Here is a 14265-nt window from a genome sequence, read left to right as displayed (position 1 = left end):
CCCCCAAGACACTTAGGTTCCCCATCTTTCAAAACTTCAGCAAGACTTTACTATAAAGAAACAGCAAAGGGCACATGATCATCAGTGACATCATTTGGTTCTAAAGAAGGGCAACAGAACAAGCATTTGTCCACATTTCCAATGCTACCAATATTTTCTCAGTGTCTACTGTATGCTGAGCAAAATTTAAAGGTGAATAAGACAGATGAGGGCTCTACTCTCATGAGCTTATTAACAAACAAGTTAACAAAGAGGATAATTTTAGGCAGTGATAAATACTATGAAGAAAATAAATGGAGAGAGATATCAGTGAAGGGAGGAAGTCAAATAGGGTCAAGGCCTATCTGAGGAGTTGACATTTAAATTCAGACACAAGTGACAAGGAACCAGCCACTGGGAAGATCTAGAGAAAGATCTTTCCAGGCAGAAGGAAAAGCAACTGCAAAGTATCTAAGGTGGGAACAAACATAGAGAGTTTGAGAAACAAATGAAAGGAAAAAAGCCATTGTGCTTGAAACCTGGTGAGTGCTGGGGTGAGTAGCAGGAGATGAGGATGGTAAACAAGATGTGAGCCCAAAGAGCAGAGTCACAGGAACATGGTGAAAAGCTGGGCTGACTTTAAGTGTGATGGAAAGCTACCAGAAGTTTCTGAGTAATGGAGAGTTAAGATCTTAATTCTGGCTGCTCTGTGGAGAATGGTTTATGGAGGGTAAACATGGAAACAGAAAGACCAGTTAGGAGACTGACAATTGCAATGAATGAGACAATAGTGGCTAGTGTGGCTGGTAGTAGTGGAGATGCAGATAAGGGGAAGGATATACACTACACCATAGAGCTGAAGTTCCCAAACTTGTTTGCTTCATGGAGCCCTTCGAGTCTGAGTAATTTTTTTCAGCACCGCTAAGCCAAAAGAAATACCTAATGGTTCTGTTTTTTAAAGTAAAACTACTTAATACTGGTAGTCTGAGCATGTAGTGTTTCCCTCACACATTTAATTTAAAATATCCCTCGGCTCCCCTGTAAGGAGTGTCTCATGCCTCTGCACAGTTTGAAAATCATGGTTTTGGGGCTAAGACTTACTGGAGAACTGGATTGGGAAGTAAACAGAGAAGAAAATCAACAATGATTCCTGGGTTTTGGGCCTGAGCAACTGGATAGATGGGAGCACTACTCACTGAGATGGGTAAGAATGAAGGAAAACACAACCACCCTGGAAGATAGATTATAATCCCATTTGTAAATAAGAAAGCTGAGACTTTGAGTGGCTGTGTAAGTCATTCAAGGTAGCACAACTGGTCAGGAAACATGGTAAAATTTGACTCCAGATCTGTCTGATGCCAAATAAAATAATAATGTAATAAATAATGAGCTGCTATAAGTTAGTCACCTTAGAGTACATTAAATATGGTATCTCATTTAATTCTAACAACATTGTTAGATAGATCTGATTCCGACGTCACCTACAGCAATTCCCTCTTAGTTGATAAAAATGATTGTAAAGTGTTGGCAAATGGTAGTCTCATCCACTTAGTCTCAAAAAATTCTTTTTAATGTAGAATGAAGGTCTTGAGGGTAGAAGATGAAACTCAATATTTTACAAATATCCACAGCTTTGCTGTAATGATTAGACTATATTGCTATTCCTAAAATCAGAGCAATCTAAATCATCTGCCCTCATTTTTATCCAGCCTTGAACAGGACATACATGCGAAAGTTCTAAGTAGACTGTTAATTGAATGTTGATTTCTTAGGGCAGGTGGCACAATCTTAACCATCTTGATGGTGCCCAGCCATGGAGAGTAGCAGGGAATGTGGGGAACTGGAGAGGACACATAGGCTCCAAGAGGCAATGCAGTCCCCTTGAAATCTGGACTTTAGTGTGAAATTTAACAAGTGCAAAAAATTCTGTCCTTTCCAAAGAAAACATGTCTCGGGGCTAAATTTAGTCCTTGCAAATAGTCTTAGATACAGAATTAAACTTCTCCAACAAAGTTATGACAAGTGACTGAGGGGAGAACCTTAAGGAAGTTGAAGAAGATCATCAGAAGAATCCAGGAGGAAACTGTTAATTCTATGCAGGAAACTGTAGTTAAAATCATATAGTTAGGGCTTCCCTGGTGGTGCAGTAGTTGAGAGTCTGCCTGCCGATGCAGGGGACACGGGTTCGTGCCCCAGTCCGGGAAGATCCCACATGCCGCAGAGCGGATGGGCCCGTGAGCCACGGCCGCGGAGCCTGTGCGTCCGGAGGCTGTGCTCCGCAACGGGAGAGGCCACAACAGTGAGAGGTCCGTGTACCGCAAAAAAAAAAAAAAAAAAAAAGAAGAAAAGAAAAAAAAATCACATAGTTAAATATACTCTATACGTTTTCTATTTTCAAACAGGAGCACCTTATATTTCGTTCTGTATATTTTAATCTGCCCAGTAAAAAATAATCTTATCAAAATAAATGAAGATGTTTCTGCAGGGAACACTGTTCATTTTTCTCCCTGCCATGAATGACATGTCATTAGACTATTTGTCTCTGCATCTAGCAGCTTAATAGCATTTGAAATCCTGCAATTCTATCAGCCACAGGAAGTACTATCACAAATGTGGATAGAAGTCACTACCTTAGCTCTTCAGTTGCCCTAAGAAGGAACCAAGAGCTCTGTCTTCAGAATTTTTGTCATGGGACCTTCAGTGTTGAAACCCAAACTAAACTTAGAGTATCTAACCAATATTATTTTAGTAGAAATGTCATTATAGCTTGTCACTAATTCTAAAGATAAGAACTCATTTGGCAGTGGTTTTGAAAAATCCTGTTCTCAAATCTTGAATGTCATTGCTTTTGTTTTCCTGAGGTCATAACTGCAAACTAGTTAAGGAAGACACTCACATAGTCAGACAGAGACAGATCCAGCATAACACCATACTATGACCATGGTGATGAACAGAATAAAAACAAAAGAGTCAGTAGGAACAAAAATCTAGCTGGCTCTCCCTGGGGAATACTTTGAGAGGGGGCAATTTCATTATTTGTTTAGTCTTTCTGGGGAAATAAAAAAATAAATCTGCAGTTTTATAAAGCATAAATGTTAAATAAAGCACAAACAAATAAAGCACAATAACTGTTATGACAGATATCTACTCAGAGTGCTATAGGAGGCTAAAGGAGGATCATCTGAATCAGCTCCTGAGTGTAGGGAGATGGCATGTGATCTGAGTTGGGAGAACGGGATGTATGAAGGCCCTGAGGTCTCAATTAATCATCACCTAAAGCAGAGGACGTTCCATATAGCAGGAGGCAAAAGCATGTAAGAAGTGGTCGGACACAGGATGGTGCAGAGATGGACAAAAGTCAGACCATGAAGGGCTCTAGACTTTGAGCTCTGCTGAACACTATGGCTACCATTAAATGATTTTAAGTCAAGATAGGATAAGATTTGACTTTGTTTTGGAAAGTTCACATGCAGAGATAAGAAGGATAAAATGAGGGACATGAGATTTATTGCAGAAAAATTCTCTGTGCACCTCCTCCTATGGTATTGTCCAGCTGTCTGGCCTCACATCCTCCCTCACAAAGGGAGGTTCACTTTGATTTTTCTCTCTTAGGAATTAGCAACTGAGACAATTCCAGTCAATCTTTTGTGATGCTTGAACTTAGAAGTATATCCAAGGTTATGGTGGCAGAGTGTGATCACATATGAGCAAAACCAGAGAAAGATTTCAAAGAGAAAGAAGGAAGAGAATGCATATAGCCGGAGAGAAGCAAGAAAACAATACCACATGGACACAGAGGCTGTGTTTCTGGTTTCAACCCTGATGGAATAAAAATTCGTATTTTAAGGCAACACAAGAAAAAATTTAAATGTAAAAATTTTCTCTGCCCATTTTGGCCTCTACCCTTCCTTCTAGTGTACATCTACATTATGCCTTAACCAGACTTCCCCAATAGGAGAAATACCGGCTGAACCACATAGATCAATTTTTCCCCTTCTGGCACCAGCGATGTAGCTCCTTAGAAGGTAACACTGCTTTCCCAATCCTGTAAGGGGTCACAATGACCCACTATTTTCCTTGTAGGTGCAGACATCTTTGGTGAACTTTATGCATGTCCAATGCCAATTTATCATTTCCCTTAAAGATAACAATTGGTGCAGAACAGACTAGTCAGACAACCTGAGGAGATACTGGGCCAAACCTACTGGAAGTTCTTAGCTTAAATACTTACTTATGACCTACTACCTATGTTACTTCTATTCTGCCTATTTTATAAGATTATTGTTTCTTGCATTACCAAATGTATGACTGAGTGTCAGATAAAATTAATGATGATTAGGTAACTTGAAACGATTGAGCAAATATATAGTTCTATAAGATCAATGACTGTAATAATACTGTAACTCTAGATATGGCAAGAAGCAATGAGAGGGAACCATTTCCTGGATCATAACAGACTAGTAAAGCAGTGGTCCAGAGGCTTTGGCTACTGGTAACAGGGCCTAGTCCAGTAGTAGCACATTGAGTGGCCTATCAATGAAGTCCTTGCCTGATCTGGGAAGGAGCATTCCTAGCACTGTGGGACAAACTGGTCACGAAATGCCTCCCAAACCTTGGTCAAAATTAAGGCTGAAAGGGAAGGGACTGTAAAATAAAGAATGTTGCCCACCACTTCTACAAGAATCAAGTCATTAATCACTGCGGTCGCTGACCTACAATATATCCAGAAAGGAATTCCAGGCAAAGATCAGGATGAGGTAAAAGTGACAGAACTACCCCTCAGATAGCTAGATATTTTCAGGAGAAATTTTTATGAACCTGATTCTTGTGTCTTCCCATACCTATAAAAGCACTAAAACCATTAACTAAGATGTCTATTCCTAGTGACTAGCAGTGACCTTCTACTGAGATGTGTGCTTGGTTGCATGTACTCCCTTCACCAAAATCACACATATACTGGCCTCCCCCTTTACCTCTTCAGAAGATTCTCAGAGCTCTCTGAGAGACTGTCTCCCAGGTTATAACCCTCAGGTTGGCCCAAGTAAAGAAATTTTCCATTTCTTTCTTAGATTGACTACTGATTAATGTTTTTGTTGACAGCCTCTTGGTAGGTGCAGCTGTATTTCTTGACTTCAGTCCCTGTGCCCTTACTGTAAACTGCCCTGATTTTTCTTAAGTTAGGTTGGAGTAAGATTCAAATACTTGCAAATACAATGAACCCTAACTAAAGCAGGGCCTAAACTCGGACAGATAATGAAAATGAAGAGAATAGGAAGGATATAAAAGGTGTTAAGGGAGTAATATTAAGGAAATTGCGACTGGTTGGATTTGGATGTCCTGGCTCCCCAGCCATAGTCTTGGGCACCCACTAGTCATACCCTTCACTGAGATGGGGATAATAGGAGGAGGGGCAGAATTGGTGAGAAACAATGGGGATTCAGTCTTGAGATTGATGAGAGTAGGATATCCAATTAAAAATGCCTAGCAGTTGAATATGACTGTGCATCTCAGAGGAGTTCTGATCTGGAAATGGAGGCTAAGCCATCTCTTCCATGTAGCTTGGTCATTGAAACTATGGAAGTGAACAAAATCTCCCAGCAGAGTTGTAAGCCAAGGCCTGCGGAGCACCAGCCTTAAAGTATAAATTGAGAAGAAAAAGTCATGAAGGAGACTCAAGATGAAATGCTATGACGTGCCAATAAGGGAAAATTTTTAAAGAGAACGCTGGCCAAGTGAGGACATCCCAGATACCTGACTAACCGAGAGGATAACAAATGTGAGTGTGAGAAGAGTAGAACCAAACTCCCCAACATCCTCTAAGTACCTCCTGTGTGGCAGACATTTCATGCCTCACTTCATCTTCAAAGCAACCTTTCAAGACAGGTGACAGTATATCCTTTTAAAGGTAAGGGAAAAGACCAAAGTTCCCTGGGGATGGGCTATGTCATATTGTGTTTATCTAGTCCCTGGAGGACTGCCTTCCACCGATTTGTTTAAAGAATGAACATTTTTACAATTTTGTAATAGTCTACCTGGAACTAACTGGACTGGTTACTCTCAAACTCACATATGATTTGGGGGGCAAGGTTCTGCTTCAGGGACACAACAGGCCTATTTCCTGGGGCACATCCCTGGATTTCATGCTGTTATTTCAACTCATTAACAGCATCTTCTCAACTCATCTAACAGCATTTCTTCTGCTTACCTTTCAGCAAAACAAATCAGTCAGAGAAAGGGCAGTCAAGGAAACCATATTTTCATATCACCAAAGATGTCCTGAAGAGCCCAAATCTTAGTTGCTGATACCTTACAAACCAGTGGAGATAAATTTCGATTAATTATCACAGAATCTTAAATTCACATCTGACTTGGAAAACATGCCAAAAGGATCTGACTATCTTTTGATGTAAATCACAAGTCATGCCACCCAGGGTATACTTAGTCACAGATCCCCCACTTCCTAAGGAGGCATTATTAGCTCCTACTGTTCAAAAGTCATTGAGGTCTTTTCTGGTTCGCTTATATGCGGAATCTAGAAAAATGGTACAGATAAACTTATTTGCAAAGCAGAAATAGAGTCACAGATGTAGAGAACAAACTTATGGTTACCAAGGAGGGAAGAGGGGATGCGATGCGTTGTGAGATCGGGACTGACATACATACACTACTATGTATAAAATAGATAACTAATGAGAACCTACTGTATAGCACAGGGAACTCTACTCAGTGTTCTGTGGTGACCTAAATGGGAAGGAAATCTAATAAAGAGTGGATATATGTATACGTATGACTGACTCACTTTGCTGTACAGCAAGAAACTAACACAACACTGTAAAACAACTATACTCCAATAAAAATTAATTAAAAATAAAAGTCATTGAAGTCTTTTCTCCCTGATTTAAGAGGTAACGAATGTATCTAATACTGAAGCAGACAACACTCCTACCACATTTATAAGTTAGAAGAAAAACACTATTTTGATTTCTTTCTATATATTGAAAATTAGAGACAAGTATGAAAAAAAGGGTATTACAACAATTTATCTTCTACAAAGGATGCTTCAAATGCTGGACTGATGGATAGGTTTGGGCCAAAGAGAATGAATCAACTATGGAATGGCCCTGCTTTCCACAAATGCTCTGGAATTTCTAAGCTGCAACACACAGTGAGCAGAAGGGAAGTTATTTACATAGTCTCAGTTCCCCTCTTGGGCCTGAACCATATAGGATATTTCATTTAATCACAAGAACCACAGGAGATATTCTTCCTGATTTTCAGGTCACTGAGGCTCTGAGAAGTTAAGAAGCTTGTGGAGTTTACACAGCTAGCAAGCGTGATGGGTTTCGATTTAAATTCAGATCTAACACCATAGGTTGTGTTAATATCTGATGTACCATGTTTCTACCCACAAAATGACTCCATATAAAGAAAAATTTTTAAATAACAAAAAATCGTTTATATGTGCCCTCTTTATTTTCGAGGTAGAATCAGTCACTCATTTTTTCTGTGTTCATATAGCATATTAATTTGTTTTTTTATAATACTGCATTATAATTATTTGGTCTGTCTGTTTAGGTAGAATACAGACTTCTCAAAGACAAGAATTTTAGTTTCCAAATATCTGAAGCTCTATCAACAATATAGTAAATGCTGGTTGAAGAATAAATAAATGAATACTTTAGCAGATGTAGTTTTAAGATTACTATTACAGGACACAATTATTTGTTAATTATAAAAAGAAAACAAAAGATTATAATATTCAAGAAAATATACTCTTACCATCTCTTATGAAACTCCCATTTTATTGCTTACATTTTTCTTTTTAGATTAAAATCAATCTCCTGATAACTTTTCACTCAAGAAAGGTTTAAAGTAGTTCAAACGCAAATGTTTGAGCTTCCACTTTCACTTGAAACTCCATTTTACTCATTCAAATGTACATTAAAGTCCATCTATTTCACTTTATAGGTAATTAGAATGAAGGTAGTTATCTGGCATGCCCAAAGTTCCATGGTGGAGACAGATCTTGAAAGTAATTATCCTGATTCCTGGGTCAATATTCTTCCCAGCACTCTAATCTCATCTTTCAAAAGAGTGAACCATGAAACTGAACATTTTCTCATTCATTCAATGACTTTCACCCAATTAACACAAATGACTAAAATACACTCATCTTGAAACATTCCAATGAGATAAGCATATTATCTTTCAATAGCTTTTTGGATTATGTTCTGAGCCCTACTGAGGATGCAGAGAGAGGAGAAGGCTCACATTAGTGAGTTAGTATTTTGGTCCACTCATGCTGCCTGCTGAGGACCTCAGAGAGAGTAAAGCATCACCTCTGGTTCAGACTTACAACATAAGAGAGCATAAATCCTTATCCTTTTCTTCTTATTTCCTGTCACCTTTATTTTTCTCTGCATTTACCACCATCTGGCCTGATTGTTGTGCCATGTTTCCTGATTGCATGGTAATTTTTTACACAAGGAGAGCTTGTTGGGATAAAATATGAGAATAGAACAGATTCAGAAATATTGCACTTATGAAATTAAATATGATTAACAAATATCATACCATCAGCCTGGCCTGCCCAAGAACTCTTGATCAGAGTATAAAGCAAAGGCCTCAACTGGGTACCAGTAGATTAAATAGTCTGATGAGTTTTATGATTCTTGAGATGGATGCAATTTTTTTAGCACAGAGTTGTTTTGGACTTTTATCTTTGGGTGGTAGTGAATTTCACTAACTTTGATTTGTTGACTTATATTACCCCCAAACAAGCTTTAAAGAGTCAGCCCCAGGCATTTCAGGTGTTTTACAACTGAAGGGTAGCCCAGGTGACCTTGAGTCAGAAAATCAGGGTTCTACCCTCAGCTCTAAAATTTATTGTGTGAGTGGACAAGTCACTTTAACTCATTAAGCCTTTGCTGCCTTGGCTTGAGAATAAACAGAACTGCCCTGCCTACTTGACAGGATTTTTATAAAGAACAAGGGAGATCATGTCTATGAAAATATTCTATAGTGTTAGATATATATATATATAAAACAGTAAACATTTTTGGTTTTATCATGACAATAATAAATAATTACACCATTAGACAGGCTAAGAGTTTTGTCCTATTTTTCCTTTTCTGTTAATATTTACTGAGCTAATACATGCTAGAGTAGTACTGGTATTAATGCTCAATAATGATACCTATTAAGATTATTATTGCAAGGGCATATTTTCCAAAATATTTTCTATTATCTCTTATAAATACAATAGAAGAAGTGACCCACTGGGGATTAAGGTAAAGCAGTTATAGAGGTAAGAATGATCTGCCCAGCCAATATAATTGCCTATTTCCCACCCCTACTTTAAGTTAGTAGAAAAGGGAAGAGTAAGAAGAGATGAAGCTGGGAGCATTAATCTAAAAGAAGAGTAGCTTAAAAATAAAGGACTGGTATGGAGTGTCCAAAAGAAGTTCACACACCCACAGTTCCTTTTACCTGAAGATGACATAAAAAGCTTAAAATTCTGGATTTCCTTATCTTTACTGAGGATTTTCTGTGTAACCTTAAAATAAGCCATTGAACCTCTTGGTCTTCCCAGGTAAAAATCTGATACCTTCCACCTGTCCAAGATGGACTGATTTTATGTTTATCAAGACATATCAAAATATAGCTTATTTTAAGTTCTTCAAAAGAAGCAAGATGCTATCAAACCCAGACAAACCAGCTGTCTTCTTTCTTTCTCTTTTTTTCCTCTCTCTCTCTCCCTCCCTACCTACCTGCCTACCTACCTAATTACTCACCCATACACATTTTGGTTGTGGTAATAATAATGTGGGAAGGATCCATTTATTAATAAAATTAAAATTCTTAGTCAGAAAATGGAAAATTATTGACATTATAACTAGGGTTTAGAATAGATCACATGAGAATTTCTTAAGAGAGCTGTCTTCACATTAATCATCATCATCTTCATCTATCATTACTCTCCCTTTTATTTTGACGTGGAAATATTTTATTGGTCTGTGAGGCAGTGCAATAATATTCCAGGAATTTATCAGGAAAACAGAACTCCATTTGCTCTGTTCTTTCTCTCTTGTGAACAGAGAATAATCTATTCAGCTGCATGCTTGAAATTAAGTGATCAGAGTCATAACAGAAAATTACCTCTTCTAAAAGTTAAATGTAGTGTCTGAAGTATGTAATGGTTTTAAGGTCTTAGAGGTCCTATGCACGATAGGATAGAAGAGGATGATAAGGTATGGGTTAGGATATAAAAATAAGTTATACAAATAAAAGATACTTAAATACACTCACACCACATATATTTTTTTTCACGGTAGAGAATGAAAAAACTAAATATTCCAAGAAGTAAATCTATTTCCTTAACTGAGAGAGAACATTAAATAATTCATGGAGATAGAAATAAAGATCCCATGAGGGAGAAAAAAGAAAACTAAACATGGTAAGATTACATAACACAATTGTAAGGATGATTTCTTTCAGTATTTTCCCATGTGATCTTTCTATTAACTTTTCTTGGCAAAAAATAGAATTCAAAATACCTCATATTTCAGGTTCACACAAACTTGGGGTGAAAGATGGATTTCATAAAAACATTTCAACTTCTACAGTTTATTAAGTAGAACAAACAAAAAATATTTTCAGAAATAGGGCATATTTTAATTTAGGTTGATAAATTAGATTTTCACATAGGGTTATTACTGCATTGCATTATTTGAAAGCTTGGTGCTAGCCTTGTTACAATTCCATATCATCACCACACTGAGGACAGTGGACGTGCCTCAGAAAAGTCACGGTGTGCAACATCCAGAAACAAAAATGCTGGGCACCATATCAACAGATGGGCCTAAATAGAGCTGATAAAGGTGAGGAAAAAATGAAAGTAAATGTTAGAGGGAAGGAGGAGAGAACCAATATTAAAAATGTAATCCAGGAAGCTGAAGTCCAACAAGAATTACCATCAAAGTCAAATTCACAAACAGCGTGGATGTATTCAAGATGGAGTTTCTTAGCAAATTACAATTTAATCTAATTGGTCACTGGGCCCTAGCCATTATTTTAACTAATTCACTCTTCTCAAATTACCGTGGAATAATTCATTATAACCCAAGTAATTTTAAAGGAAAATATCAAGAGTCCCAAATACAAATGGTTTACTAGGTAAGTTTTAATTTTACATAATTTGTATTTTTGTAATGAATAACTTTAACCAACAGGTAGTGGGGGAAAGCTTCTAAGATTTAGGAGCTTTTCACCCAACAACCAGATTCTCAGCAAAAATCTTGGCTTTTCTCTAACCCACATTCTATCACCTAGGATCTTAAAAGTCCCCCATTTATATAGTCCTACACAGACCTTATGAAAATTTGAAATTCTGTATTAAACTGTGAGTTTATTTAATGTGTTGTTTCCTCCACCAGCCAGTATGCTCTGTAGGGCCAAGGACCATGTCTACTTTATTCACTGCTATGTATCTAGTACAAAATAGACCATCAAAAATGGGTTTAATATTGAATGAATGAAATGTGGTAGAACCCCCCACTATTCAGCCTGCTCCACCCACAACACACATATAACTTTGGGAATTAGTCTGAAAACTAGAAAACAGGGAACTTGTGTGTCTTCCCTACTTCTCTGCTCCCACTCGATCCCTGGCCCACTGTACCCTGGTTGTAAAAAACATACTTCTATTAATGTTATTATCACATTGCATTGTAACTGACTGCCCTAAAAGGAAATGAACTAGTTATCTGTGTGTCCATTAATTTCTAATAATGCCAGGTTATTTCCTTTTGTTTTACCTTTTAATGTGAATCAAGAAATAGCTTATGAAAATGATATATTCAGTAGCTCAGAATATAAGGACATATTGGATGGCATAAAAGAGAAATTCTGTAAAATCAAATAAAGTCAATAATTACAACAAATAAAATGTCACTTCCTTCTAGTTACAATTTTACAGGATTTAAAAAATTGTAAGGTTAAGCATCTTCCAAAAGGAGAATTCTACACATTTAATAAAAACAAACCACCAAGAGTCCTACTCTTTTTTTTCCATATAAAATAATTCCTTCACAATCTTTTCAGTAAAAAGCCAGAAAGAAATACATACATGATGGTGTTAATGCCTGAGAGCTGTTGGAACATTTGTAGGCCACAACCCACAATTAAAGCTCGGCGAGTTGGGGGATAACTCAGCATTCTGCAGATCACAGGTCCAGCTTTTATAAAAAAGAAAGAAAAAGAAGGACATGTCTATTATTTTTAGCTCCCAGAGTAATTATTCCCATTAGGATAAATTTCCCCAAATCTTTGTGAAATCAACATGACTGGACATTTAAAAATAGAACATATGTACTTTTACAGAAACCTGGGCACAATATATTTTTGAAAACAGTACATATTTGAGTTAAAACTATAAAATCAACAAGAGAGAATTCAAGTTAAAGTGATTTATGGATACTAGAAAGATCTACATAACTATAACTGTCACAAATTATTCTTCCTTAAATCCCTATGAGCTGTATTTAACCACTCTTTGTTCTTCTGCTTCCTGGGCAATTAATTACTATTTAAAATCCATTCAATGTGGGACTATTTACAAAGTCACTGGAAAAATTGCTTTAATCAACTGAAAGAATGGCATTCATTAAAAACAATGAAACAAGTAACAGGATTCATTACAATTTATTTGGCTAAAGTAACAATATTCATTCTAATATATTTAATTCAAGTTAAGGAATTTGGGGGTGGTATCAGACTTGGTTATGACTGCAATGGATATTATTAATAAAAATTACCCAAAAGGTAAAAAAAAGATGAAATTTAATGTCTATTTTATATAGGCATATATGTATGATATTTCTAGACATTTTTAATAGTTCCCTAAGAGGTATTCAATGATCATTTCAAAATATAAATGGGCTTTCAAAATGGTGCAGATCCCTTGGTCCCTATATCAGAACTCTAGACCAATTCTGAAAAGCTGTAGATCTGAACCACTGAGGCCTTAAGTAAGATGACTAACCAATTGATGCCTGTTGTCTGGGCATAATTACCTAAAGTGCCCCTTCTATTCTCAGAAGCGCTTGTTACGCCTTCACCTTAGCCTTAAGAGGCATTCTATATAGTGTCCTTATGAGACCAGAGTTGACTCCTAGGACCTATGGTATAGCCTGGGATCACTGGGATGTTAACTGCTTCATTAGCAGCATTTTTCCTGGAGGCAATTTTCATTAGTGAACCCTAAACCAAGTCAAGTAAATTAAATTCTGAGGAAATTTCACCATTTCAGAATCTTTTGGAAATCTAATATTCCAGTTCACAGAAATGGGATATGGACTAGAACGTGCTATTGTCTCAGCAATAAAAGTTAATACAGGATGTTAAGCCAGGGGATTAATGAGAACTGAACATTACTGGGGTGAGGATATTCATCTCTACACAGGTATGATTACAATCACATGAAGACTTGGTTTACTGCAAACAATTTTGTCTCTAAATGCTAAGACTGGACACACCCATTTAGAAAGCAGGCTGAGAGTATTATAAATGTCAAAATGTTTTAGATTCAAGTAAAGCGGTATTAAAACCTAGTATATCAGAAAGATTATATGAAATAGGTAGACTTTGTGACAATATTGAAATATATCTGGGTCAGTTCTCTGAAAGATAAGCAGACTCATCTGCAAATTTAGATATCTATGAATGAGCCACAAAATAAGAAATGTGCACAGCATCATATAAACATCTACCTATTTCCAAAATCAAAAAAACTCAAATAAAAGATGATAATTTACCTTATATACCATGGAAAAATTTTAAAATGACATCTATGATGTTGTAACAAAACAAAACAAAACAAAAAGCACCCAAACCCTTTTTTAGCTTTTAAGAAACTCCACAGATGACAAACTGGCCTTCTGCAAGAAATCTAACATAATCTTTGGATAGCTGTATCTACTTTCACTATTAAACTGTTCCATGGTCTGACAGACAGATGAGGTAATACTGATTTTGGAGGGCAGAAAAACAAAGAGAAAATTATGACAAATTTGGATTAAAGTTTGACTTGCCAAAATATCAGGAGATAAATTATCACATAAACATCACATATTTATTTCCTAGTTTTAAAAAAATCTGGGCTTTGAAAAAAGGAGCTGGAATCAGGCTCCCTAACTTCAGACTATACTACAAAGCTACAGTAGTCAAAACAGTATGGAACTGGCACAAAAACTGAAATACGTATCAGTGGAACAGGACAGAAAGTCC

The 14265-nt window shown here is 36.8% G+C and overlaps 1 protein-coding gene across 3 annotated transcripts in view; it reads right to left on the bottom strand.

Annotated features, from left to right (window-relative positions):
* Positions 1 to 14265, bottom strand: part of SLC2A13 (solute carrier family 2 member 13) — a 445982-nt gene that overhangs the window by 228220 nt on the left and 203497 nt on the right. For all 3 annotated transcript variants that reach the window (XM_032646426.1, XM_032646428.1, XM_032646427.1), the window contains exon 4: positions 12107 to 12215. In XM_032646426.1, coding sequence (XP_032502317.1) covers positions 12107 to 12215 — 109 coding nt within the window. The remainder of the gene's footprint in view (positions 1 to 12106; positions 12216 to 14265) is intronic.

The sequence above is a fragment of the Phocoena sinus genome, chromosome 10, assembly GCF_008692025.1.
Source record: "Phocoena sinus isolate mPhoSin1 chromosome 10, mPhoSin1.pri, whole genome shotgun sequence".
NCBI lineage: Eukaryota > Metazoa > Chordata > Mammalia > Artiodactyla > Phocoenidae > Phocoena > Phocoena sinus.
The sequence above is the reverse complement of the archived record's forward strand: the minus strand, read 5'-3'. Positions and strand labels throughout refer to the sequence as shown.